This window comes from Callithrix jacchus, chromosome 1 (assembly GCF_049354715.1).
Source record: "Callithrix jacchus isolate 240 chromosome 1, calJac240_pri, whole genome shotgun sequence".
NCBI classification, from domain to species: domain Eukaryota; kingdom Metazoa; phylum Chordata; class Mammalia; order Primates; family Cebidae; genus Callithrix; species Callithrix jacchus.
In genome coordinates this window covers 210,567,229-210,595,141 of record NC_133502.1, presented here as the reverse complement: position 1 = coordinate 210,595,141, position 27,913 = coordinate 210,567,229, and the positions used below count along the sequence as shown (strand labels likewise).

Genomic DNA, 27,913 nt, shown 5'->3' with positions numbered 1-27,913 from the left:
TCTTATCCTTGGTCGTGACGTTGAAACTCTGTTTTGCCTTGCACCAGTCCAGTGCCTTCAAACAGATGTTCTTTTATATTCTGCCTCATTTTTGTAGGTGTTTTCAAGGGAGAGTTGGTCCAAATTGCCCAGCCCGTCCTTAGGGGAACTAAGATTCTGACACTGCCGTTGGCTGCCTTATTTTAAAGTAGCAGCATCAGGCCAGTTGCGATGCTGGGTTTTGTTTTTTCATGCAGGCAATTAAGGATTAAATCTTGTCTTATAAAGTATAACATTTACATCCAAAAATAAGAGCCGAATACTTACCTGAATCGAGCTGGTTCCCAGAACTTACAAGCCTAACGGGTCTTGTTCTTGGCCCTTGCCTTGCTTGACCTCCGTGCAGGGATTGATGCTTTTCCCGTAGAATGAGACGTGCAGTTCCGATGAGTGTTAATGGCAACAGGAACAAGGAACAACTTTGCCAGCTCTTTTTTTTTTTTTTTTTTGAGACGGAGTTTCACTCTCGTTACCCAGGCTGGAGGGCAATGGCGCGATCTCGGCTCACCACAACCTCCACCTCCTGGGTTCAGGCAATTCTCCTGCCTCAGCCTCCCAAGTAGCTGGGATTACAGGCACGCACCACCGTGCCCAGCTAATTTTTTGTATTTTTAGTAGAGACGGGGTTTCACCATGTTGACCAGGATGGTCTCGATCTCTTGACCTTGTGATCCACCCACCTTGGCCTCTCGAAGTGCTGGGATTACAGGCTTGAGCCACCGCGCCCAGCTAATTTTTGTATTTTTAGTCGACACGAGGTTTTGCCATGTTTGCCAGGCTACTCTCGAACTCCTGACCTCGAGCAGTACGTATTGCCTGCCTTGGCTTCCCAAAGTGCTGAGATTACAAGTGTAAGCCACCAAGTCTAGCCAATTTGCCTAATTATTATTTTTGGTTTTTTGAGTCAGAGTCTTGCTCTTATTGCCCAGGCTGGAGTGTAGTGGTGTAATCTCGGGGATCACTACAACCTCTGCCTCCCGGGTTCAATCGATCCTCCTGCCTTAGCCTTCCAAGTAGCTGGGATTACAGGCACCTGCCACCATGTCAGCTAATTTTTGTATTTTTAGTAGAGACGGGGTTTCACCATGTTGGCCAGGCTGGTCTCAAATTCCACCTGCCTCAGCCTCCCAATGTGCTGAGATGACAGGCCTGAGCTACCACACCCAGCCAAATTTGCCTAATTTATTTATTTGAGACTGAATCTTGTTCTGTCACCCAGGCTGGAGTGCCGTGGTGCGATTTCGCCTCACTGCAACCTCCACCACCTCCCGGGTTCAAGCAGTTCTTCTGCCTCAGCCTCTGAGGTACCTGCCATCATGCCTGGCTGATATTTGTATTTTTAGTAAAGATGGGATTTCACCATGTTGGCCAAGCTGGTCACAGACTCCTGACTTCAGGTGATCCACCCACCTCGGCCTCCCAAAGCGCTGGGATTACAGGCCTGAGCTACCGCACCCAGCCAGCTTTGCCTAATTTTTTTTTTTTTTTTGAGACAGAGTTTCGCTCTTGTTACCCAGGCTGGAGTGCAATGGCGCAATCTCGGCTCACCGCAACTTCCGCCTCCTGGGTTCAGGCAATTCTCCCGCCTCAGCCTCCTGAGTAGCTGGGATTACAGGCATGCGCCACCGTGCCCAGCTAATTTTTTATATTTTTAGTAGAGACAGGGTTTTGCCATGTTGACCAGGATGGTCTCGATCTCTTGACCTCGTGATCCACCCGCCTCGGCCTCCCCAAGTGCTGGGATCACCGGGGTGAGCCACCGCGCCCGTCTTTGATGTGGTGTCGCATCACAAGGCGACTTTCACAGCGTCCTCGTTTAAGCAACTGCACCCCGTCATCTCTTCCGCTGCTGTTGTACCAATCGCTTGGTGTGGCTCTTTCTGCTCCAGATCCTCAGCAGCCACCTCCAGTTCGAGGTGTCCCACAGGCCCTCCGGCGTGGAGTCCATGGTGCTGTCCGTGTTGCAGGTGACCAACGGGGAATGGCACCACCTGCTGATCGAGCTGAAGAACGTGAATGAGGACAGTGAAATGAAGCACCTGGTGACCATGACCTTGGACTATGGGATGGACCAGGTGAGCTGGCACCTGCCCTCCTCTGGGGACAGACCCTTCCTCTGGCCCAGGGAAAAACAGAATGACCCCTTAATGTGCCAGGACCCGCCAGAGATCTTGTGGATGTGGGGAGGCACTTTCTGGGACCCTCAGTGGGCTTCTGTTCTGCCCCGTGCTGAGGCCACTGGCATCTTCACCTCCTCCTTCACCCAGATGCGGCCCTCCTACGGGCAGCTTCCTCCAGCTGCCTTTCTCATCACAGTGCTGTTGGCACCCTCAGCCATGGTTGCTTTCAGCCTTGCCATCTTGAGCAATGCCTGCAGCCTCAGCACTGTGTCTTTAGGGTACTGAGGTGAACATGCCAGGGCCCAGGAGGCCTAGGCGGGCAGATCATGAGGTCAGGAGTTCGAGATCAGCCTAACGTGGTGAAACCCCATTTCTATTAAAAATTCAAAAATTAGCCGGGCGTGGGGCTACGTGCCTATAATCCCAGCTACTCGGGAGGCTGAGGCAGGAGAATCACTTGAACTGGAAGGCGGAGGTTGCAGTGAGCCGAGATTGCACCACTGCACTCCAGCCTGGGCAACAGAGCGAGATTCCATCTCAAAAAAAAAGAGAAATGCCAGGGTCCGTACCCTCAAGAGTATGGATGGGGAGCAAAGCTGGGAGAGCAATAAGGCCCAGGTCCTGGACAGGGCTGGGAGACACCAGGGGGCCCCACATGTCCCAGGCAGGCAGGTGGCGTGGTCCCAGGCAGTGTTCAGAACACTTACGGAACCAGACTGGGTTTCCACAGTTCGCAGGCGGGTAACCCAGGATGTTGTCTATGAGATGCTCACACACCTGAGGGGGGCTCCCTGGGATTTCCAAGAGCTCTTGGAGCCAAGGCTCACGTTACAACACAGACCTGGGAATAAATGGGTGTGTTCCAGGCACCTGCTTTTCTGGGACAGGAGCTCAGCCAAGACACTCTTGGGTTCCCACAGTATTCATGGGTGAACGAATTTACGCCCCCGCAGCCTTCCTGATGCTCCAGCGTGGCTGGTTTAGGGTTGCGCCCTTCACAGAGGCAGGAGAGTTACACACTTTCCCCCACCGGCCACCTCAGCTGGGCTGGGACCTGGACGCCATCCTCTGGCCTAGTCCCCTCGCCCTGGTCGTCACAGCCAGCCATGCTGTCCAGCTGGGCCCAGCTCTCTCTTCGGAGGCCCGGATGTCCTCAGGCTCTGGGGAGTTTGTTGAAGCCACTGTTTCAGGCTTCCCGTGTGGTTTCCCAGCTAGAAGATGTTTCTAGGATGGTAGACACAGTCCCCAGAGCTCTGCCCCCTCTCTCCACACAGAGCAGGGCAGATATCGGGGGCGTGCTGCCCGGGCTGACGATAAGGAGCATGGTGGTCGGGGGCGCCTCTGAAGACAAGGTGTCCGTGCGCCGTGGGTTCTGAGGCTGCATGCAGGTACGTGGGAGTGGCGGGGGCTGCTTCTCACAGGCGGCTCAGAGGCTGCCAGCCCTGCAGTTGGTGCCGTCAGTCAACCTGTTAGCTTTCAGTGAGCGGAGAATGTGTCTGATTGGCACCCCCACTTTAACAGCCCCTGTTTCCTCTTTAGACCCATCCCCCTGCGGTTCCCCTTGGCATCGGGGTGTCCCTGGCCCCCACAGCTCCTCACTGCCATGCCATGTTAGCCACCTGCCCCTCTGCCTTCACAAAGTGTCCTGAATCGAGCCCATCCAGTTCAACCCCACATGGTACCCAAGTGGCCCCCATGCCTATGCCATGGAGCCAGGTGCTCCAGCTCCAGCTGGGGGAGCTGCTCTGAGAGTCACTCAGCTCTCAGCCCCCTCAGCAGGGACATCTACTCCTCACACCCCAACTGCACACCCCAGGAGATCTGGCCAGCATGCCCTCTGAGCTCCTTGCCCAGCTCTGCACTGCACTCCGGCTACCAGGAGTGAAAGGAACAACCCTGCCCGTCCCAACTCTGTAGATAAATGAGGTGTCACCAATGAATGCATTGCAAGTGACCAGAGACACCTCTGAGTTCCCTTAGCCCCTCCTCACCTTTCTGGGCTTCTCCCGTCCCAACGCCCTTTCCTTGATGCAGGGAGTGAGGATGGGGGCGACGCCCACCAATGTGGCCACCCTGAACATGAACAACGCCCTCAAGGTCAGGGTGAAGGACGGCTGTGATGTGGAGGACCCTTGTACCTCGAGCCCCTGTCCCCCCCACAGCCGCTGCCACAATGCCTGGGAGGACTACAGCTGCGTCTGTGACAGGTGGGACCTTCAGTGACAGGGACTCCTCTCAAGGCTGAAACACAGGACAGGGCTCAGTTTGGACATTGGTGTCCCCAGCTGATTCCCTGTGGTTCCGTGGAGTGCTGAGCTTTATTTTATAACAAGTGGGCCCCTCCTGGAGAGAGACTCAGCCTCTTCCTTACTGGAGGCACAGGGAGTGGTCTAGGCCCTCTCCTCAGCACATGAGGTGATCAGCCGGGCGCAGTGGCTCACGCCTGTAATCCCAGCACTTTGGGAGTCAGAGGCGGGTGGATCACTTGAGGCCAGAAGTTCGAGACCAGCCAGGCAACATGGTGAAACCCTGTCTCTACCAAAAAAATACAAAAATTAGCCAGGTGTGGTGGCATGCACCTGTGGTCCCAGCTACATGGGAGGCTGAGGTGGGAAGATCACTGGAGCCTGGGAAGCAAAGTCGCAGTCAGCTGAGATCACGCCACTGCACTTCAGCCTGGGCAACAGAGCAAGACTCTCTCCAAAAACAAACAAACAAAAAAGCCTAGTGAAAAGTATACATTAAAAAAAAATTGGCCGGGCGCGGTGGCTCACGCCTGTAATTCCAGCACTTTGGGAGGCCGAGGTGGGTGGATCACGAGGTCAAGAGATTGAAACCATCCTGGTCAATATGGTGAAACCCCATCTCTACTAAAAATACAAAAAATTAGCTGGGCATGGTGGCGCGTGCCTGTAATCCCAGCTACTCAGGAGGCTGAGGCAGGAGAATTGCCTGAACCCAGGAGGCTGAGGTTGCGGTGAGCCGAGATCGCGCCATTGCACTCCAGCCTGGGTAACAAGCGAAACTCTGTCTCAAAAAAAAAAAAAAATCGTGGCCGGGCACAGTGGCTCATGCCTGTAATCCCAGCACTTTGGGCTGAGGCGGGCAGATTGCCTGATGTCAGGAGTTCGAGACCAGCCTGGCTAACATGGAGAAACCCCATCTCTACTAAAAATACAAAAAAAAAAAAATTAGCCAGGCATGGTGTGAGCCTGTAATTTCAGCTACTCGGGAGGCTGAGGCAGGAGAATTGTTTTAACGTGGGAGGTGGAGGTTGCAGTGAGATGAGATCACACCACTGCACTCCGTTCTGGGTGACAGAGAGAGACTCCATCTCAAAAAAAAAAAAATTCTACATTCAGAGTAGCCTCTGAATTTTGAGGTACTGAAGTCATCCTCTGCTGATGGCCGTTCCTCATGTGTCCTGGGGCAGCCTCGGCCCATGTCCCAAGGCACTAACCCTCCTCGGGGCAGCCCCAAATGCCTTCCTCTCTGCATTGCCAAGTCTAACCTGCCTCATCTGTGTTTTCTGGGACCCTGCATCACCTGTCCTCTCCCTGTGCTGAGTACAGGGGACAGGTTGCTCCAGATATTTTAAGGTTAGAAGGTCTCGTGGATTCTGGGTGGAGATAATGCTGGCTCTGTCCTTGCAGGTTACCTTGGGAAAGACTGTGTGGATGCCTGTACCCTGAACCCCTGCGAGAACATGGCGGCCTGCGTGCGCTCCCCTGGCTCCCCACGGGGCTACGTGTGCGACTGTGGGCCCAGCCACTACGGGCCGTACTGTGAGAGCAAGTAAGCACAGCCCCTGGGCCTCCGTGCCTGCAGAGTCCACCTGGCCGTCCTCGCTCTTGAGTCAGTGTCTTCTCTTCCTTATTTTGACCCAAAGATATGTGTAATTCTGGATGACAGGGACATATTTTATTTTGAGACAGAGTCTTGCTCTGTCACCTGGGCTGGAGTGCAGTGGGCCAATCTTGGCTCACTGCAGCCTCCACCTCCTGGGCTCAAGCAGTTCTCCTGCCTCAGCCTCCTGAGTAGCTGGGATTACAGGTGTGAGCCACTGTGCCTGGGCAGTAAGAATCAATTTGGACATCTCAAACTAACCCTGTTGGATCACGTGTCCACCCCAGAAACATGTAACACGACTCATTCATCTGGAGTCCTGTGCCCAGAGCAAACAGGCCCCTTGAGATGCAGCGAGATGGGTGTGATTATACAAAACACTTTCTCGAGTTGGTGGGGTTGAAGTCGTTTCTGGTGTGTGTGGAGATCCTGGTGGTGTTAGGACTGGCAGCAGTGTGCTCTTGGGGCTCCCGGAGTGCCCTTTGCACAGGGATGGCCGAGCATCAGTTTGTCCAAGGTGGAGCAGCTTGGTTCTTCATAAACCACGGTTCCAGGCCCCCGTGGAGGGGATGCCCCCGCAGCTCATGGGCCTCAGCTGCTGGTGGGCATCAGGGGCAGGGACACCTGCTACGAGCTCTTCTTTGTGTACCTGAGCCTAGAGCAGATGCTGTGATCCCGGCTGTGGCCCCGTAAGCGGGAAGCAGCCTGTGGCCTTGGGCTTGTGACCTCTTGAGAAGATGGCACCGCACCACACTTGGATGTCAGCAAGTGTGATGGAAGAGAGGGCTTGGAGGAGGTTCCCTGGGAGTGGAGAGGGAGGTGGGAGCCAGGGAGCCTGAAGCAGGAGGGCATTCTGGGAGCAAAAGCAACCGAGCCGAGCTGGAGAGGAGCAAGGGATGAGGCTGGTCTAAAGAACCTGGGGGTCATCCGGGAAGGCAGAGAGGCCTGGGTGAGGATGAGGGTGGGCCCACAAGCCAGGAACAGAGCTCGGCTGTATGGAGGCTGTGGGAGCCCAGCACAAAAGTGACAGGTCTGGTTTTGGGGAACCCCCAGCTGCCACATGGAACACAGCTCAGAGCAGGGGGTATTAGCAGGAGGCTGGCCCAGCAACCCCATGCCTGGCACCACCGCCACCAGAGCTGCAGGGAGATGAAGGCTTGGGGCCCCCACGCCACGCACACACATATCCATAAACACCAGACTCCGTCTCTGCCTGGGTGTCTTTATGATCCTGATTTATACACAGTCAGTCCTTAATAACTGCTCACCAAGTGAGTGAACTCGAGAGGCTGGCAGCTGGGTGGAGGGACCTCTGTTAGCCAGGATGGGGAATGCAAGAGCCCACAGGACACTCAGGTGGGGACGTCACAGGCAGGCGGGGCTGCAGCAGGTTCCGCCCACGACAGGAACGGGTAGGGCGACTCGTGTGCAGCCGCTACCAGCACCTCAGAGGCCTGGCCTTGTCCCTGCAGTGTCACTCATCTTCAGCATCTGCTGTTCCCTGTGGGGGAGGCTCAGGGAAGCAGGATTGGCTTCCACTGGATTCTGAGTGCGTGGACATGGGCCACTGACCTAAGGGCATGCTACACCAGGGCATGGCTGCCCCAAGGGTCTGTAGGGCTGGGGGACAACAGAAGCTGCAGAACTCCCTGTTCAGGAACCTCCCTCAGGGCGTCTCATGCTGCCATTCACCCCACGTGGCCTTGGAGAAGTGGTGCCAGGCAGCTGAGCTCAGTCTGCCTATGTGGGGCTGCGATGTGAGAGGCCAGCTTTGCAGTGGAGTTCGTTGTCATTGGGCCCCAATGAGCCAGGCATGGCGTGGACGTGGGACACACAGTGAACACATGCTGTCACAGCTGCTTTGGGCATGGTCAGTCTGTGGGTGGAGGTGAGGGTGGGAGCCAGTAGAGGGCAAAGTGAGGCCATGTAACGTGGAAGGGAAGCTCCCCGAGCTGGGCTTAGCCAAGCCTCCTGGGCAACGGTCTCCATGCCACCAGCGGGCCTCTTCTTGTTCTGGAAAGCATCGTTACATAAGCCTTCCATCTGCCCTCTCATTTTCCCAACAGACTTGACCTTCCGTGCCCCAGAGGCTGGTGGGGGAACCCCGTCTGTGGACCCTGCCACTGTGCTGTCAGCAAAGGCTTCGATCCCGACTGTAATAAGACCAATGGCCAGTGCCAGTGCAAGGTGAGGCCCAGCCCCATGGTCCCTGCATGCCCACCCCAGGCCCTGAGCCCAGGGAGATGGCTGTGTGTGCTCACACACACAGAGGCCACTATACATGCCTGCGAACACACACCTGTGAACACTACACGCCTGTGAACACTCACCTGCGAACACTTGCACACCTGCAGACACGCCTGCAGACATTCACACGCCTGCAAACACTCTCACGCCTGCAGACACACACCTGCAGACATGCCTGTAAACACATGCCTGTGAACACTCACCTGCAGACACATGCCTGTAAACACACGCCTGCAGACACTCACACACCTGCACACGCACGCCTGCACTCACACACCTGCACACACGCACGCCTGCACATGCCCTGCCCATACACACACACCTCCACATGCCCTGCCCATAAACACACACCTTCACACACACCTCCACACACACCTGTCTGCCCATCACACCACAGTTGTGCACAGATGTGGTTTTGGTTTCCTTGCTGCTCCCCGTGCCCTGTGAATACTCCACAGCTGCTTTCTGCATGTAAACTCCGGGTTCAACCCTGCCAGCCTCCACCCATGGAACAGGAATCCCTACCTGCTCCCAGCCCAGCGTCCATGGCTGTGGGAAGCCCAGCCGTTTCAGAGGACTGGCACATCTCTGGCCCTCCTGGCCTCCTTGTTGGCTGTTTTCCTGGCCTTTTTTTTTTTGAGATGGAGTCTTACTCTGTCGCCCAGGCTAGAGTGCAGTGGCACAATCTCAGCTCACTGCAGCCTCTGCCTCCAGGGTTCCAGCAGTTCTACCTCAGCCTCCCAGGTAGCTGGGATTACAGGCACCCTCCACCGTGCCCAGCTAATTTTTGTATTTTTAGTAGAGATAGGATTTCACCATGTTGGCCAACCTGGTCTCAGACTCTCCGCCTGCCTCAGCCTCCCAAAGTGCTGGGATTACAGGTGTGAGCCACCGTGCCTGGCCATTTTCGTGGTCTTCACCAAGCTAGCATCCCATGACAATAGCAGTTTTGAAATAGAAAGCATGACTAAGTGCACTGGTAAGCTGTGCTCCACCCCTGTCCAAGGCGGTCAGTCCTAACCTGCGTGCAGCACGGAGCTCCCATCTCATGGTCTCCAGATGAGCACACGTGTTCTCAGCACAGACACTAGGGACCCCTCCCATCATCTCCTTCAGGACCTTCATGTACACCACAGCCGTGGAGCTCACAGTCACTTGGAACCCAAACGTTAGGTCGGAGGGTGACAGGAGCCTGGGCGGGGGACATGAGCTTCCTGCAGACGCGGCCGGCTCTGGGAGGGAAGCTGGCACTGGGGCACCCTTGGATGCCGTCCTGTGATGTCAGTAGCGTCCCGAGTGCCCTTATTGCTTCCAACAGCAAGTGAGACTTATGTCCTGAAACACTCAATGAAACAGCTGTCCTGGGTGGAGGCAGTGTAACATGTCACCAGGTGGTGGTGGCGGCACAGTGGGCGACAGAGCAGAGGGAATTTGGGGAGTGCATCGGTGAAAACTTGCCTATGATTTTTTTTCTCATCCAAAGTTATAGGCAGGGCGTGGCGGCTCGTGCCTGTAATCTCAGCTGCTCTGGAGGCCGAGGTGGGAGGATCACTTGAGCCCAGGAGTTCAAGACCAACCTAGGCAACATAGACCCCCCATCTCTGCAAAAAATAAAAGCATTAGCTGGGTGTGCTGGTGCATGCCTGTGATCCCTGCTACTTGGGAGGCTGAGGTGGGAGGATCACTTGAGCCCTGGAGGTTGAGGGTGTAGTGAACCGTGATGATACTACTGCGCTCCAGCCTAGGCAACAGAGTGAGACCCCATCTCAAAAAATAAAATAAAATAGTTATACAAAATGTAAGAAAGAAACAAAGATGACGGTCACCCCATCTCACCTCCCAGCTGTGGTTGTGAACGTTTTAGCATCTCTTTGGGGCCTGCCGCTCACTGTCATTTTACACCTAGCTGGAGTCCCACCTGACACACTGTCTGAATGTTGCTCACGAGTCTGCCCAGGTCACACAGCCTGCGCCATTTTCTGGGGGGAGGGGGTGGTACTTGGGCCTGGGGAGGCCCAGTGACTGGCCCAGGCAGTGTACCTGGTAAACAAAAGGGTCAGGCACGAACCCAGGACTTTCTGAACCCAAAGCACAAGCTCTTGATTGTCACCCTGGCCCGCTCAATGGTAGACGTTCAGGTAGCTTCTAATTTTATTTTCTTTTTTTTGAGATGGAATATTGCTCTGTCGCCAGGCTGGAGTACAGTGGCGTGATCATGGCTCACTGAAGCTCCCGGGTCTGAGCAGTTCTGCCTCAGCCTCCTGAGTAGCTGGGACCACGGGCGCACACCACCACACCCAGCTAATTTTTATATTTTTAGTAGGGATGGGATTTCACCATGTTGGCTGGGCTGGTCTTAATCTCTTGACCTCTTGATCCACCTGCCTTGGCCTCCCAAAATGCTGGGATGACAGGCATGAGCCACAGTGCCTGGCCTCTGATTTTTCCAAATAACATTAAAAAAACACCCAAGGGCCATCCCCATGCGTAAGCCTCCATTTGGATCTCTGATTCTTTTTAGGACAGATATGAAAGTGCCCACTGTTGGGATTTGCTAAGACGTGAGGGAGGGAGGTCATGCTTCCTGGGAGAACCACTGTCCTGGGAAGAGCTTCCCTTGTAGGGCTCTGGGAGGCAGCCCCCGTCGGGTGTGGGGTGTGGGGTGTGGGCAGAGGGTAGCCATGAGGGGTGCAGATGGCTGGGAACAATACACGTGCCCTGAGGGTGGGAGTCTGGACATTGCTGAGGAAACATGCTGTGACACAGGGCGTCTCCCAGGCGTCTGAAGTCACCGGCCCTGCCTCTGGATTTTGCAGGAGAATTACTACCAGCCCCCGGCCCAGGACGCTTGCCTACCCTGTGACTGCTTCCCCCACGGCTCCCACAGCCGCGCTTGCGACATGACCACTGGGCAGTGTGCCTGCAAGCCTGGTGTCATCGGCCGCCAGTGCAACCGCTGTGACAACCCGTTCGCCGAGGTCACCACACTCGGCTGCGAAGGTCCAAGTTGCCCCTTGACTCCCGTCAGGTGACAGCGCAGGGACAGGCTACCAGGCTGGCGTGCACATGTGTGTGTGTGCACTCAGGGTGTTTGGGGGGACCCTGGGCTCCTTCGTGTTCTACGTCCTCTTGACCTTCTAGAAACCTGGTTCTGCGTGAGGGGCATGGGTCAGAGCCTGGTCACCCCCTCTCCAGCTCTGACGTGGATGGGGGGTGGGGGAGACGCTAGGGTTTGGTTCTTAGTGGGAGCAGGGCCTCCTGCAGGAAGGGGCGCACACAGACAGCAGGGCCCGTTTGTGGCCGTCAGCACAGCGTGCCCTGCTGAGCGGCCTTCTCTCCTCTCTAACCCAGTGATCTACAACAGCTGTCCCAAAGCGTTCAAGGCCGGCATTTGGTGGCTGCAGACCAAGTTCGGGCAGCTGGCTGCAGTGCCATGCCCCAAGGGGTCCGTCGGTGAGTCCCTGTGGCCGGCAGCATCCACGGGTGGGGAACCGAGGCACACGTCCTTGTGGGAGAGCCGGTCGAGATGTCGGGACTCATGCAGGCCAAGTGCTGGGAGAAATTACATCGCCTTTTCCCTACCAGTAAATACACAGCACAGGCAGAGGGTGTAACAGACACACGAACGGCACAGCGTGTACAGGGACGCCTGCCAGTCACACCCGGCCATTCCCTGCTCTGCCACTCAGCCTGGGGCACTGGGACAAATGGCTTCATTGTCCGTAGCATCAGGTGTCCCCTGTGAAATGGGGACAGTGACCATGTCTGCGCTGTGAGGGACGCCTGGGGAGTCCAGTGAGGCAGCACAAGGAAAGGCCCAGCTGCAGCGGATCCCTGGCGCATGGCATCATGGCTGCCCAGCAGATGGTGTTGCTGATTTCTTTTTTTTTTTTTTGAGCCAGCGTCTCACTCTGTCACCCAGGCTGAAATGCAGTTATGCAGTCTTGGCTCACTGCAACCTCCACCTCCTGGGTTCCAGCAATTCTTCTGCCTCAGCCTTCTGAGTAGCTGGTACTACAGGCACGCACCACCATGCCCAGCTAGTTTTTGTATTTTTTAGTAGAGATGGGGTTTCACCGTATTGGCCAGGCTGATCTCGTTCTCCTGACCTCATGATCCACCCACCTTGGCCTCCCAAAGTGCTGGGATTACAAGCGAGAGCCACCACGCCCGGCCGCTGGTTTCTTCCTCACACACTTGCTCAGGAGTGCTGGCTCCTGTTTGCTGGGCGCCTGAAATGCCTGGTTGTCAGTCAGTGATAAAGCAGCTTTGGCCATGGCCCTGGCATGAGGGGTGCAGACCCCTGGGGCCGACACATGTGTCCTGAGGGTGGGAGTCTGGATGTCGCTAAGGAAACGTGCTGCGACATAGGGCCTCTCCCAAGCATCTGAAGTCACCGGCCCTGCCTCTGGCTTTTGTAGGCACCACCGTGCCTCCGGGCCCCCATGGGGTTCTCACCGCCACACCATGTTCTGGGTTTGAGTACATTCAGACTGGGGATGGAAATACACCAGCATGGATCGACAATGTGAGTTTCAGGCTTTGCATACCTGCTCTCCTTCCCCAGGAAATGCAGTTCGACACTGCAGTGTGGAGAAGGGCTGGCTGCCCCCAGAGCTCTTCAACTGCACCATCGTCTCCTTCGTGGACCTCAGGACCGTGGTAGGGGCGCCTCAGGGATGCATGCTCAGCAGGGGCGCATGTGTGCTCGTGTATGCAGGAGAGTTTGTGTGGGCCGAGGCTCCTGGGCTGGGGAGTGTTGGGACAGCTGGGATGATGCAGCGATGGCCCCATGGGCTCCTGTGACTTGGGAGCGTTGGCACCTGAACTGGGCACCCCCACGTGTACTCTCCCCCAACACCGGCTCTGCGTCTTTGGTTCTGAGAACACAGGGTCCCTGCGTTTGACCCCATTTGCCCTTTGATCCTGCCCTGTCTCACGGGGGTTGTTCCTGGGTCTCCCACTGGCTGTCTCTCTTTGAGTCCTTTGCAGCCCACCAGCCCGTCCTTTCCATGCTCGAACTATCAGCAGTGCTCATTTTGGGGTTTTGGATTTTTTTAAGTTTTGATACAGAGTCTCACTCTGTCTCCCAGGCTAGAGGGCAGTGGCCCAGTCGCAACTCACTGCAGCCTCCGCTTCCCAGATGGAAGCAGTTCTCCTGTCTCAGCCTCCCGAGTAGTTGGGACAGACAGATGCGCACCACCATGCCTGGCTACTTTTTTGTGTTTTTAGTAGGGACAGGGTTTCACCATGTTGGCCAGGGTGGTCTTGAACTCCTGACCGCAAATGATCCACCTACCTCTGCCTCGCAAAGTGCTGGGATTACAGGCATGAGCCACCACGCCCGGCCAGGCTTTTGGATTTTGGAATTTCCTTTCTGACACGGAAACTTGCACCAGACGGGAGTGAGTTTCTGAGTAACAGCAGGGACTGAAAGCAGCCAAGTGTTTGCACACCTCGTGACTGCCTCCCTGTTCCAGAATGAGAAGCTGAGCCGCAACGAGACGCAGGTGGACGGTGCCGGGGCCCTGCGGCTGGTGAGGGCACTGTGCAATGCCACGCGGCACACGGCCACACTCTCCGGCACTGACGTGCGCACGGCCTACCAGCTGCTGGGCCACGTCCTGCAGCACGAGAGCCGTCAGCAGGGATTCGACCTGGCAGCCACACAGGACGCTGACTTCCATGAGGTAGGAGGGTGGCTGCAGGCCCGGCTCGGGGACACTCAGGGATGCTGGTGGGCGGGTGCTATAGGGCCGAGCATCGACCCCAGCTTGTAGAAGATGGTTGTGTCCAGAATCCCCGAGGCAAACACTCATTTCTCAAATGTGAGCCCCGGCAGGTGCGGCGCCCAGCTAAACTGACGACGAAGGCCAGGGAGTTTTCTGGGAGGAAACGCGCAGGTCACAGCCCCGTGGGTGATCTCAGTAGTGCCCGTAGTGTGGTCTAAGTGGCTTCTAAGAGGTTCTAGCCGGTGCAGGGGCGCACGCCTGTAATCCCAGCACTTTGGGAGGCTGAGGCAGGTGGATCACCTGAGGTCAGGAGTTAGAGACCAGCCTGACGGTGGTGTGTGCCTATAGTCTCAACTATACTCTGGAAACTGAGGCAGGAGAATCACTTGAACCTGGGAGGTGGAGGTTGCAGTGAGCTGAGATCACGCTACTGCACTCCAGCCTGGGCAACAGAGCGAGACTCAGTCTCAAAGAAACAAATAAATAAAGGTTCTAAGTGGCTCACCTGAATCAGCCCCCTCTCCCTTCCACACAGCCTACGATGTAATATCATCCACCTATTTGACAGGTAAGGAAATGGAGGCACAGAGAGCTGAGGGGTTTGCCCAGAGGCACAGCTCCTAAGGGGCAGTGGGCTTTCAGAGGGCCACGCCTCTATCTCCACCCTCCCGCCCCGTGTGCCGAAGTCGTTAGCCCCTGAGCAATGTCTGCTAAGAGACTCACACAGCTGATGTTTGGAAACGGCTCTTGGAGGCTCCAGAAGTTTCCTGTGGCTTCTGGGCAGGTCTCTTCACCCATGCGGGACCCCCAGAGGAGGGCCTGTCCACACAGAGCCCGTGGGGGATGCCCCATTCCTCACCCCATCCACAGGGAGCCCTCAGGGACCTCCTCATCCATGCAGGCCCCACACAGGGCTTCCAGTCCATGCAGGGCCCCCCATGAGAGCTTCAGGTGTGCACAAGGCTCCCAGAGACAAGGCAGGGTCCTCTCGCTGGGATTTGAGTCCCAGCCTGAGAGTTGGGCCAGTGGCATTTGTTCTCCATGTGTGACTCTACAAACAAGTTCCCTCCCGGTTTTTTTTTTTTTTTTTTTGAGATGGGGTCTTGCTCTATTGCCCAGGCTGCAGTGCAGTGGCGTGATCTCAGCTTACTGCAGCCTCCACCTCCTGGGTTCAAGCAATTCTCCTGCCTCTGCCTTTCCAGTAGCTGGGATTACAGGCACCTACCACTATACTTGGCTAATTTTTTGTATTTTTAGTAGAGACAGGTTTTCACCATGTTAGCCAGGCTGGTCTCAAACTCCTGATTTCAGGTAATCCACCTGCCTCAGCCTCCCAAAGTTCTGGGATTACAGGTGTAAGCCACTGTGCCCAGCTCTGGTTTCTACCTTGGGTATGGTCCCCAAACCCCTGAACATGGCCCCACACCTCCACCCAGTCATTCAGAGACCCCGAGGTGCACAGAGGCAGAGGGTCACCCTTGGAGGAGCTGCCTGTGTGTCCACAGTGGCCTCAGTGGGGTTTGGGAGGAGTTCTGATAAAACCAGGGACGTCTCCACATGTCTTCACCTTAGCATCTTGGGGTATATGTGGAGAAAACCTGTGGCAGGGCTCACTCTGACAGTTCGGGCCTCTGGCAGCGAATCACCCACAGTCTCTCTAGTTTATATGGTGGGGTTCGGGATGTATGGAAATCACACATTAAAAAATACTTCTTATCTCTTTGAATTCAACTTTGATTAATGTTTGATCCTATTTATAAACTGAGACCATCAAATTTCCTTACGTATTTTAAATGGAATCATATGTCAGATATTTGATTTTTCTTTTCGTATTTCAGTTTGGCTAGCAAACAGATCTTCCAAGCATTTAAACAGTGCTTATAAATCTAATAAGGCCAAAAATATGAAGCATCTTGAATTCTCTGGATTTTTACTTTGTGAGCTATATAAAAATATACCATCTATTCCTCTTAAGATGGGAAACTTAAAAAAAAAATTGGAAACTAGGCCAGGCTCAGTGGCTCACGCCTGTAATCCCAGCACTTTGGGAGGCCGAGGTGGGTAGACCAACCTGAGGTCAGGAGTTCAAGACCAGCCTGGTAAACATGGTGAAAGCCCATCTTTACTAAAAACACAAAAACTAGCCGGGTGTGTTGGCTCATGTCTGTAATCCCAGCACTTTGGGAGGCCAAGGCAGGTGGATCACTTGAGGTCGAGAGTTTGAGACCGGCCTGAACAACATGGTGAAAGCCTGTGTCTACTAAAAATACAAAAATTAGCCAGGTGTGGTGGCACATGCCTGTAATCCCAGATACTTAGGAGGCTGAGGCAGGAGAATTGCTTGAACCCAGGAGGCAGAGGTTGTAGTGAGCCGAGATCACACCACTGCATTCCAGCCTGGGCGACAGAATGAGATTCCATCTCAAAAAAAAAAAAAAAAAAATTGTAAACTCATGTTAAAGCGCACAGTCTAAAGTGCGGGGCCGGAATGAATGAATGAGCCCACTAGATGAGCAAAGGCTTTCAGGGCTGGTGTCCCTTGGTCCCGAGAGCCAGGCCTTTCTCCGCTGGTGGAGCACTGAGCGCTGTCTGTCTGACCAGGGCGTCATCTACTCGGGCAGCGCCCTCCTGGCTTCAGCCACCAGCACAGCGTGGGAGCAGATCCAGCGGAGCCAGGGTGGCACGGCACAGCTGCTTCAGCACCTCGAGGGCTACTTCAGCAATGTGGCACGCAACATGCGGCGGACGTACCTGCGGCCCTTCGTCATTGTCACCGCCAACATGAGTAAGGCGCTGGCTGCGTGGGGGGTGGAACCCCACGATCATCGGGGCTCTACCCAGGAGCTGGGCCCATGGGTGTAGCAGGTGGGCTCCCGGCCATGCTTAGCCACACTCTTAGAAAAACAATTTAGGGGTCGGGCACAGTGTCTCATGCCTGTAACTCCAGTATTCTGGGAGGCCAAGACAGGCAGATCATGTGAATTCAGGAGTCAGCTCATCTGTTGATGGATGCCTGGGTCACGTCCACCTTTTGGCCTGTGTGAATGGTGCTGTTGTGAATGTGGGTGTGCAAATATCTGGGTCCTTGCTTTTAGTCTTTTGGGTGTAGAGCCAGAAGTGGGCTTGCTGGGTCATGTGGTAAATCCTATGACCCAGCCTGGCCAACATAGTGAAACCCCATCTCTACTAAAAATAGAAAAAGTAACCAGCCATCATGGTGCATGCCTGTAGTCCTAGCTATGCTGGAGGCTGAGGCACAAGAATCACTTGAACCTGGGAGGCAGAGGTTGCGGTGAGCCAAGATCGGGCAACTGCACTCCAGCCTGGGTGACAGGAAACTTTCAAAAAAAAAAAATCAGCAGCTAGGCCTGTTTCCTCATCTGTGAATGGAGTCTTTGGAAGACAGTCTGCAGTGACTCACCCATTGCTCCCAGGGGCCAGGTCCCAGGCTTGGGAGATGTTGGGCCATGATCTTGGGTGTCCAGCCGGCTGGTCCTCCAGACCCTCAGGAGTGAGGCTCTAGAAGGGTGGGTGTCAAGGGTTCTGCCTCCCTCCAGGCTCACTGCAGACAGGTGTAGGTACACGTGGGGTGCAGGAAGCTGGAAATCGATTCTGTTCTAAAGATGGTCAGTCAACCAGGCATGGTACTTTACCCCTGTAATTTTGGCAGTGTGGGAGGCCAAGGTGGGCAGACTGCTTGAGCCCAGGAGTTCGAGACCAGCCTGGGAACTGTAGTGAGACCCCTTCTCTATTAAATAAATAAATAAATTAGCCAGGTGTGGTGGCATTCTCTTGTATTCCCAGCTACTCAGGAGGCTGAGGTGGGAGGATTGTTTGAGCCCAGGAGATTGAGGCTACAGTGAGCTGAGATTGCACCACTGCACTCCATCCTGGGTGAGAGAGTGAGACCTGGTCTCAAAATATAAATATAAATATAAATAAATAGGCCGGGCACAGTGGCTCACGCCTGTAATCCCAGCACTTTGGGAGGCTGAGGCAGGTGGATCACTTGAGGTCAGGAGTTTGCGACCAGCCTGGCCAACATGGCGAAATGCCATCTCTACCAAAAATACAAAAAATCAGCCAGGCGTGATGGTGCACACGTGTAATCCCAGTACTCGGGAGGCTGAGACAGGAGAAGTGGTTGAAGCTGGGAGGCAGAGGTTGCAGTTAGCCAAGATCACGCTGCTGCACTCCAGCCGGGGAGACAGCGTGAAACTCCATCTCAAAAAAATACTAATTAAAAAAATTAAATAAATAAGGCCAGCCAATCAGTGTAACAGTTGTAGTCATTTTGAAAACAGTGGCCGGGCACGGTGGCTCACACCTGTAATCCCAGCACTTTGGGAGGCCGAGGTGGGTGGATCATGAGGTCAAGAGATCAAGATCATCCTGGTCAACATGGTGAAACCCCGTCTCTACTAAAAATATTTTAAAAATTAGCTAAGCATGGTGGCGCGTGCCTGTAATCCCAGCTACTCAGGAGGCTGAGGCAGGAGAATTGCCTGAACCCAGGAGGCGGAGGTTGCGGTGAGCCGAGATCGCGCCATTGCACTCCAGCCTGAGTGACAAGAGCTAAACTCCATCTCAAAAAAAAAAAGAAAACAAGGATTCAAGGTAGCTGTGGGGGTTATGTCTGATTAAAGGAAGTATCCCCTCAGTTCTTGCCGTCGACATCTTTGACAAGTTGAACTTCACGGGAGCCACAGTGCCACGGTTCGACGCCATTCAGGAAGAGTTCCCCAGGGAGCTGCAGTCCTCCGTCTCCTTCCCAGCTGACTTCTTCAAACCACCTGAAGAAAAAGGTAAAAGCTCTTAGAAACCTGCTGCTGCCCTCGACACCCCCAGAGTTCAGGGAGTGGGGACCCCCTGCAGCATCCCAGGAAGGTGAACACGCCATGTTCTGGGCACTGAAGATCCAGGGCTGGGGTGTTCTGTGTTGGCCAGCGCCAGGTCCTATTGGTGGCCGCGGGTTGTTTCAAACAAGCGCTTAGGTACAGGTTGAGCACCCTGATCCTGAGATCTGAACTGCTTCAGAATCTGAACCTTCTGGAGCACCAACCTGACGCTGGAAGGAAGTGCTCGTTGTAGCATAAGTATGAATACTTGAAAAAATCCAGGCTGGGCGCGGTGGCTCACGCCCGTAATCCCAGCACTTTGGGAGGCTGAGGTGGGCGGATCACCTGAGGTCTGGAGTTTGAGACTAGCCTGGCCAACATGGTAAAACCCCATCTCTACTGAAAAATACAAAAACTAGCCAGCTGTGGTGGCAGGCACCTGTAATCCCAGCTACTCAGGAGGTGGAGGTATGAGAATCGCTTGAGCCCAGGAGGCGGAGGTTGCAGCATTGAGATGCACCAGCCTGGGCTATAGAGTGAGACTTTGTCTCAAAAACAAAAATTCAACATGTTCCTAAGCATTTCAGCTGAGGGATACTCAGCCACGTGACTGATAATGTGAACTGAAATTTGTGTGTACACTGGTCTTCGGTGTGCAGTGAAAAGCTGCTGCTAGCTGGGTACGATGGCTCACACCTGTAACCCTAACACTGGGAGGCTGACATGGGGAGGATCGCTGGAGCTCAGAAATTCAAGACCAGCCTGGGCAACATAGGGATACCCCATTTCTACCAAAAAAGTTCTTTTTCAATTACCTGGGCATGGTGGTGCCCAGCTGTAGTCCCACCTACTCAGGAGGCTGAGGTGGGAGGATTGCTTGAACCCAGGAAATGGAGGCTGCAGTGAGCTGTGGTCATGCCACTACAGCCCAGCCTGTGCAACAGAGAAAACCTGTGTGGGGGGGGTGGGGAGTGAAAGGCCACCTTTAAATAGAAATAAAAATTTTACAGTCACCTTCCCCTCCCTGAAAAAAGCAACCACAAAACCCGAACCAGAATGCCGTCTGTGTATGTACAAATCCTCAGTCCTGGGTTGAGATGGTGATACAAAACGGTATAAACGTTTTGAATTTTCCTAAGGTGCTTTTTCACAGATCCATGACAATCACTAAAAACATCCCAAAATAAAAAGGACATGAAAAGGTAAACCCCTTAATGGACCATTTAGAATTGGAAACCTTGTGACTAAAGTGATTTTGTCAGGTATATCTCATGTCTTAAAAAGAGGGGTGCCTGAAACTGAGAGGATGAGGAAACTGACTAGCCCCCCGCTGCAGCCAGCTCTCCCTGGAACTAATAGAGTGAGAACTTGCTCATTACCAATGGGAGGTACCAAGCCATTCATGGGGGATCCACCCCTGTGACCCCCAACACCCCTGACCATGTGCAGGTCTAACGCTGATCACATTTCAATGTGAGATTTGGAGGGGCCAGACATCCAGACTATATCAGATACATTCATGTTGAAGCAGTCCACCTCCAGAACTCTTCATCCTGCAGATCTGAAACTCTAGCCCGCAAAACACCAACACCCCTCCCCAGCCCTAGTGCCCACCGTGCTTGCTTTCTCTGAATTGGACTCCTCTAGGGAACTCCTATAGGTGGAATCACACAATTATTTGTTTTTTTGTGATTGGCTTATTTCACTGAGCGTAATGTCCTCTAGGTTCACCCATGTCATGGTGTCAGACTTTGCTTCCTTTTGAAGGCTGAGTAATATTCCATTGTGTGGATGGACCTCGTGTGTTTATCCTCTCACGTGTTGACGGATGCCTGGGTCGTGTCCACCTTTTGGCCTGTGTGAATGGTGCTGTTGTGAACGTAGGTGTGCAAGCATCTGGGTCCCTGCGATCAATCTTTTGGATGTAGAACCAGAATTGGGCTTGCTGGGCCATGCGGTAAATCCTATTTTTGATTTTTTGAGGACCTGTCATACTGTTTTCAGTGGAACATCTGTTGGTTTGTGAGAAATGCCTGCTGGCCCTGACCTCGGCCTTGGAGAATGCAGGTGTTCCCGCCAGAGTCCTCACGCTCTGCTCACATTGCAGAAGGCCCCCTGGGGAGGCCGGCTGGCTGGAGGACCACCCCGCAGACCATGAGCCCTGGACTGGGCACCAAGAGGGAGGCTCCTATCAGCAGGCGGAGGCGACACCCTGATGATGCTGGCCAGTTCGCCGTTGCTCTGGTCATCATGTACCAGACCCTGGGGCAGTTTCTGCCCGAGCTCTATGACCCAGACCGCCGAAGCCTTTGGTAAGGCCTGGGCATGGGGACATGGGGAGGGTCTGTTTCAGGGGTCCCCTAGGCTTCCACAAGTCAAAATTCTGATCTTGATCAAGCACAGGTCTTCACGGCAGCATTTCACCGGGACCCTGGCCCAGAGACAGAGACCACTGTCCTGTGGTGTCCCTTGGAGGGAGGTTCTGGGTCTGCCACTGGATGCCATCCCCTGGAGCACCATACACCCTTTGCCTGGGCTTATCCCAGTGCTTCTGCCAGAAATGCCCCCTCCCCAGCATATGCCCCATCTTGTGCCCCGAGGGACCCCATGCTGTCGTGGGTGGTGCCTACTGCTGGTTCCGGGGCTTTAGGGCTGCTCAGCCCATCCCGGCTGGAAAGGATGGACGTCGGGAAGCAGCTTTGTGTCCCCCTCGGTGGGAGCAGCCCGAGCCTCTGCCCTTCCTTTTCCTGCAGTTTCCCAGACACTTCCCTGACTCGGGGGGTCCTTGTGATCACGTGGTTCTCAGTGACCAGGTGATTCACCCCTGGGAGCTGCCATTATTCTGCTGTCTTTGGACATTTAAGCCACCACCTGTTTGTCTGCCGTTAACTGTTTCGGCTGTAATGTCTTCGCACCTGTGCCTTCTGTTTCTTTTTGAATTTCTGACCCGAAGATGACACATCTCCCTGTGGGCTGTGTCAGTGATAAAACCTGCACATTGTGCAGGGGGATGAAGACATTGTGGGGCTTGCGGCTTTGAGCTCTCTTTGTGTGATTCTGTCTCCCCTAGAACACATCCGTGGCATGTCCTCAGGGCATTTGTGTGGGATTTCAGTGAACGTTTCCTAATCGTGTCTGTCCACATGCTCTGGCTTCTTGACCTCAGGCTGCCTCACCGGCCCATCATTAATACCCTGATGGTGAGCATGCTGGTGTACAGTGAGGGGGCTTCGCTCCCAAGACCCCTGGAGAGGCCCGTCCTGGTGGAGTTTGCCCTGCTGGAGACAGAGGAGCAAACCAAGCCCGTCTGCGTGTTCTGGAACCACTCCCTGGCATAAGTGCGGCGCCGGGAGTCCCACATCCCCATGTGAGGGCTTTGCCAAGGCAGGGAGCACCGCAGGGTCGGGGGATCAGTGGCAGAGCGTCCCACGAGGATGGTCCCTTGTGGTCTGTCTTTCCTTCCAGCCCCTTGTAGGGCAGTCAGCCTCCTGCTCTGCTTCTGTGGGAGCATCAGAGCCCCCCAGATGCCCACACACAGATGTACACAGACCCACACATGGAAACGCAGACATGTAAACACATGCAGGCTCACACACATGCAGGCCCACACACACATGCACACCCACAGGTGCACATACACATGCACACCCACAGATGCACACACAGGTGCACATGCACACCCACTGATGCACACACATGCACACCCGCACATGCACACACAGGTGCACACGCACACCCACAGATGCACACGCACAGGTGCATACCCACAGATGCACATGCGCAGATACACACAGATGCACACACACAGGTGCATGCAGACACACATGTGGAGAGGCAGACATGGAGGTGCACAGAGATCCCTCAAGGTTGACACCCAGGAAGGGGCTCCTCACCTGCAGGACTCCCGAGATGCAGCAGCCACACTAGTGTATTGGCCAGTTCACTGCTGGATAAGACAGAGACCTGTTCACACACGGGAGGGCAGACCCAGAGATTGGGCCCAGGAGCCCTTCTGCTGACAGTGGGAACCCCCAGCTATGTGTGCAGTCCCCATACCAGACAAGGGCCCCTGATTTTAGTCTAGCCCAAGAGGCCGACACAGCCCAGCTTTGGGGACTGGCTTTACCCCCAAGTGGCCACATCTGGCCACAGCACAGACCAGAAGCAGCATCAGAGAGCCAGCCAGCAGAGTGGCGAAGGCGGGAGGTGGTGCGCCTGAGTCTGTGTTTCAGCGTGTGTTCCAGTGAGGGAAAGGTGTTTTGTAGTTAGAAAAAGCAGAATGACTGATTCTCACCCACACATGAGAGTGGGTTCAGACTCACGTGGCTCACCTCTCCTGGGAGCCGGTGGTGGTTGTGCTTCACTTTGCCTTTTTAGCCGCAGGGTTTATGTGAGGCCTGGACTTCTTTGAGTTGCTCTGCCTTTACCAGGAGCTTGCTTCTACTCTGCTGGTTCGTTTTCACTTTTGCTGTCTCTGTTTAGAAGAAAACACTAGAACTGGGGAGTGGTGGGAGGATGGGAGCACAAGCTGGTGGGGAGACCCGATGTGTCTACACATACTGGGAGGGAGTGCCAGGAAGGGGAGACACCATGCAGGACTTGGGGAGTCAGAGCGTGAGCACCCCCAGGCCCAAATCGGCTAAATATTGTGTATCTGGGGGCGTCCATGCAGTGTGAACACTCCCCCCTCCCCCCACCACTGTTCCTCTGGGCAGAGTGGAGAGCCATGAGTGGCGGCTGTGCGGGGAGCTGTGCCATGGTGAGCGAGCTCATGCCAGGAGCCTGTTCAGCCCAGCCTTCTTCTCCTGCTTCTGTGCCTTCCAAGTCCTAGTTAGTGAGCAACCAGCACAGCACCTGGAATGCAATAGGCGCTTGGCTTATAAAGGGGAGACCAAAGGAGCCCCTTTCACCACGAGGGACGTCAGGCCAGCCATCTGTCCCGGGCCTTCATCTGCACCCTGGCAGTTAGCTCTGGCTCTAATGCCCTGCTCTCTGCTTTATGCTGTACCTGTTCCCAGATTGTAAAGTTCATGGCAGACATATTAGTGTTCACGTCCCATTTTACAGGTGAGCAAACTAAGGATCTGAGAGGTGGTGTGATTTTCCCAGGGTCTGGGAGGGCAGGGCCCTGTCTGAAGCTGAGACACACCTCATAACAACTTGCTATCTGGGGCTTCCCATCAGGAAAGCGGAAGTCCCCATGGGGCCCTGGCTTCTGGGCAGCTCCCATAAAGCATTGTTCAATCTGAAGATGCAAGTGTCAGAGGAAGGCGAGATGTTCTTGTGAAAGTGTCTGTCCTCAGAAGGAGACAGGAGTGCATTGCAGCTCTGTGAACCCCAGTGGGCGGTTCCAGCAGCAGGGCGTGTGGTGGACACGAGACGGCCCCGTTTGAGTTCTGCTGCCAGAGGATACGTAGAACTTGAACTTCAGAGGCTGCTCCTTGGAGGCCCTGACAAGACACAGGAGGGAAGGGAGATTTCCCATGGTCCTGCCTTCATTGGGTGGCTTTTATTTATTTATTTTTCTTTTTGAGACACAGTCTTGCACTGCCGCCCGGACTGGAGTGCAATGGTGTGATCTCAGCTCACTGCAACCTCTGCCTCCTGCGTTCATGTGATTCTGCTGCCTCAGCCTCCCGAGTAGCTGGGATTACCGGTGCACACTACCACACCCAGCTGATTTTTTGTATTTTTAGTAGAGATGGGGTTTCACTATGTTGGCCAGATTGGTCTCGAACTCCTTCCCTCATGATCCATCCACCTTGGCTTCCCAAAGTACTGGGTTTACAGACATGAGCCACCACACCTGGCCACGGGTATCTCTTATTTTCAGTGCAGGGGACTGGTGAGGAACATGGTGGTGAGCAGCCTGCGAGGATGCGGGGCTTTCATCATGCACAGTACCTGCTGTTTGGTTTGGCCAGCGTGGCCCGTGAGCCCGTAGGGCTGGGCAGAGGCTGCCCCCGACAGGCTCATGGGTGGAGGGAACCATCTCACCCCCGCCCCTTCTCTCTTCTATTCGCAGCATCAGTGGGACCGGAGGGTGGTCTGCCCGGGAATGCGAGCTCCTGTCCAGAAACTGGATGCACATCACGTGCCAGTGCAGCCACACAGCCAGCTTCATGGTGCTCATGGACATCTCCAGGCATGAGGTGGGCATCCTCCTGTGGCCGTTGTGCCCGCCAGGCCTACCCCCGAGTCTGCCCCCTCCTCAAACGAAATCTTCCACTGCAAGTGTTTTGAACAAAGCACATCAACCAGTTAAAAACCATTCCAGGACTGGCCAGAGTCCATGAGGATTTCCATAACAAAGCCCCGTGACAAGGGTTTTCAGAGCCCTGCTTATGCTTTATACCCTGGGATGACAGACCCAAAGCTCTCAGAGGAGCTCCCCAATCTGCCCCTCGCTTCAGAGTGGGTCTGCTGGAAGGTGCCGCTGTCCAACTGCTTTAATTGCAAGGGAGGTGACAGCTGCCGGGCACAGTGGGTGTGCTCCCTCGGGGCCACACGCAGGGCCGCAGGACAAAAGGCTGGGCGGCTAATGTTTAGCCTCTGGCATTTTAAGTGGCCTGGGAATGTGAGCCAGCTATTGTGGGCCTGCAGATGAATTGGGGAGTGGCCTGGGTGCTGTCCTGGCCTCCCATTACCCAGACAGGAAGGAGGTGGGAGCCAGCCTGGGCACGGCCTGTGGGGGACTCGGTGTCTAGGAAGCAGAACCAGAGGCCTAGGTGGCCTCCCCTGGCCCCTCCCCAGGGCCGTGCTGTGGCTCAGGCGCCCAGACCACCATCCTTCCCGAGGGCTTTCTGATGTGAAGTGGCCCTGGTTTCTGTCACATTCTTGGAAGGGTGAGTCAGTCCTGAGGCAGGGCTGGAGGGGGGCTGTGGCTTTCTGTGCACTGTGTGTGAGAAGCTGCCCTGCCTGTGCCCCCGTCTCACAGGCAGAAGGCACTCCCCAGCAGGACCCAGCCTGGAGAGGGGGTCAGTGGTTAGTGGACTTGGTTCATATAAGGGTGGGGTTGGAGTTCTCATGGCCAGGATGCCAGGTGAGATGCAGACCAAGAAAGCTGAAATTGAGGCAGAAGAAAGGAGGCTGGAGTGGGAGTCTGAGGCTCCCGTGGCCCGGGTGCCCCAAAGCCAGAGTCTCTGAACAGTCCCCAAGCCAGTGGAGGGAGCCTGGGGTGTTGCTGCAGGCCCCAGGGACACCCAGGGCCCAGAGCGTTGAAGGAGCCACAGGAATGGCAGTTCCAGGCCCAGGCCCATGAGCACTCGGCCTCCCCGGCCCAGCCTGATCTTGGCTTCCTGGCTCAGTCCCATATGGTAAACAACCCCTTCCAGAAGATACCAGAGAACCAGAGCTTGTGAATGCAGAAATGCCCCAGGGGCCTGGGGCCTGGACAGGTGTCCTTGTTTGTAAAAGCACAGAAAACACAGCAACGTGAGCACATGCTGCCGGGCTGCACACTTCAAAGCGCCCAAGAGGGCACGTTTTATGCCTTGTGTATTTTAGCACAATTTTTCTTTTTTTTTTCTTGAGACGGAGTTTTACTCTTGTCGCTAAGGCTGGAGTGCAGTGGCACAACCTCAGGTCACTGCAACCTCCATCTCCTGGATTCAAGTGATTCTCCTGCCTCAGCCTCCAAAGTAGCTGGGATTACAGGCTCCCACCACCATACCCGGCTAATTGTTGTAGTTTTGTAGAGATGAGTTTCACCATGTTGGCCAGGCAGGTCCCAAACTCCTGACCTCAGGTGATCCACTTGCCTAGGCCTCTGAAAGTGCTGGGATTACAGGTGTGAGCCACCATGCCCAGCCTTTTTTTATAAAGACACGTTCAATGCCCGTAAGAAATGCATAATAAGGTTGGGTGTGGTGGCTCGAAGCTGTAATCCCAGCACTTTGGGAGGCTGAGGCAGGCAGATCACTTGAGCTCACAAGTTTAAGACCAGCCTGGGAATCATAGTAAAACCCTGGCTCAACCAAAAATACAGAATCTAGCTGGGCATGGTGATGCGTGCCTATAGTCCCAGCTACTTGGCAGGCTAAGGTAGGAGGATGGCTTGAGCCCAGGAGGCAGAGGCTGCAATGAGCTGAGATCATGCCTCTGCACTCCAGCCTGGGCAACAGAGCAAGACCCTGTCTAAAAAAAATAAAAATAAAAATAAAAAAGTATAGTAAGAGATCTGGAAATTTGAAATTTGAAAAGTAAGTTCATATGTCTCAGCTGTGATAGAGACATGTGGAGCGGGCATAGGACATCTGTGTGCTGGTGGTAATGATAGAACACGTCATAGTAAGGGTGAAGCAGGAACAACAGGATGGGTGAGGAGGGTACAGATGCCCGTTGCCATGGCAATTGAAGCATCAAGCCTGCCAGTCCACATAACTGAAACCTGAAGCTCCACCCATGCTCAGCGAGTTGTTTAGCTTTTCTTCATTTTATGTGAGGGAGTTTTGCTCTTTTTTTTTTTTTAATTTTTTATTGGATTATAGGTTTTGGGGTACATGAGCAGAGCATGCAAGACAGTTGCGTAGGTACACACATGGCAGTGTGCTTTGCTTTTCTTCTCCCCTTCACCCACATTTGGCATTTCTCCCCAGGCTATCCCTCCCCACCTCCCCCTCCCACTGGCCCTCCCCTTTTCCCCCCAATAGACCCCACTGTTTAGTACTCCCCTTTCTGTGTCCATGTGTTCTCATTTTTCATCACCCACCTATGAGTGAGAATATGCGGTGTTTCATTTTCTGTTCTTGTGTCAGTTTGCTAAGGATGATGTTTTCGGAGTTTTGCTCTTGTTGCCCAGGCTGGAGCGCAGTGGAGTGATCTCAACTCACTGCAACTTCCCCCTCCCAGGTTCAAGCCATTCTCCTGCCTCAGCCTCCCACGTAGCTGGGATCTTAAGTGTGCACCACCACATCTGGGTAATTTTGTATTTTTAGTAGAGACAGGGTTTCTCCACGTTGGTCAGGCTGGTCTCGAAGTCCCGACCTCAGGTGATCCGCCAGCCTTGACCTCCCAAAGTGCTGGGATTACAAGCGTGAGCCATTGCACCCAGCCTGTTTAGCTTCTTTAAGCATTGCTTTTCTCACCTGGA

General features: G+C 54.6%; 1 protein-coding gene across 1 annotated transcript in view; it reads left to right on the top strand.

Moving 5' to 3' along the window:
* LOC103790995 (cadherin EGF LAG seven-pass G-type receptor 1) overlaps positions 1-25,261 on the top strand; it is a 66,900-nt gene extending 41,639 nt beyond the window's left edge. Inside the window, 14 exon segments of the mRNA XM_054258810.2 lie at positions 1,929-2,114; positions 3,434-3,547; positions 4,194-4,366; positions 5,813-5,946; positions 6,560-6,674; positions 8,072-8,192; positions 11,069-11,252; positions 11,604-11,705; positions 12,820-12,914; positions 13,733-13,942; positions 16,586-16,769; positions 18,646-18,789; positions 20,930-21,134; positions 24,848-25,261. Coding sequence (XP_054114785.2) covers positions 1,929-2,114; positions 3,434-3,547; positions 4,194-4,366; positions 5,813-5,946; positions 6,560-6,674; positions 8,072-8,192; positions 11,069-11,252; positions 11,604-11,705; positions 12,820-12,914; positions 13,733-13,942; positions 16,586-16,769; positions 18,646-18,789; positions 20,930-21,134; positions 24,848-25,118 — 2,238 coding nt within the window. The 3' untranslated portion in view covers positions 25,119-25,261.
* Positions 25,262-27,913: the final 2,652 nt, after the last annotated feature.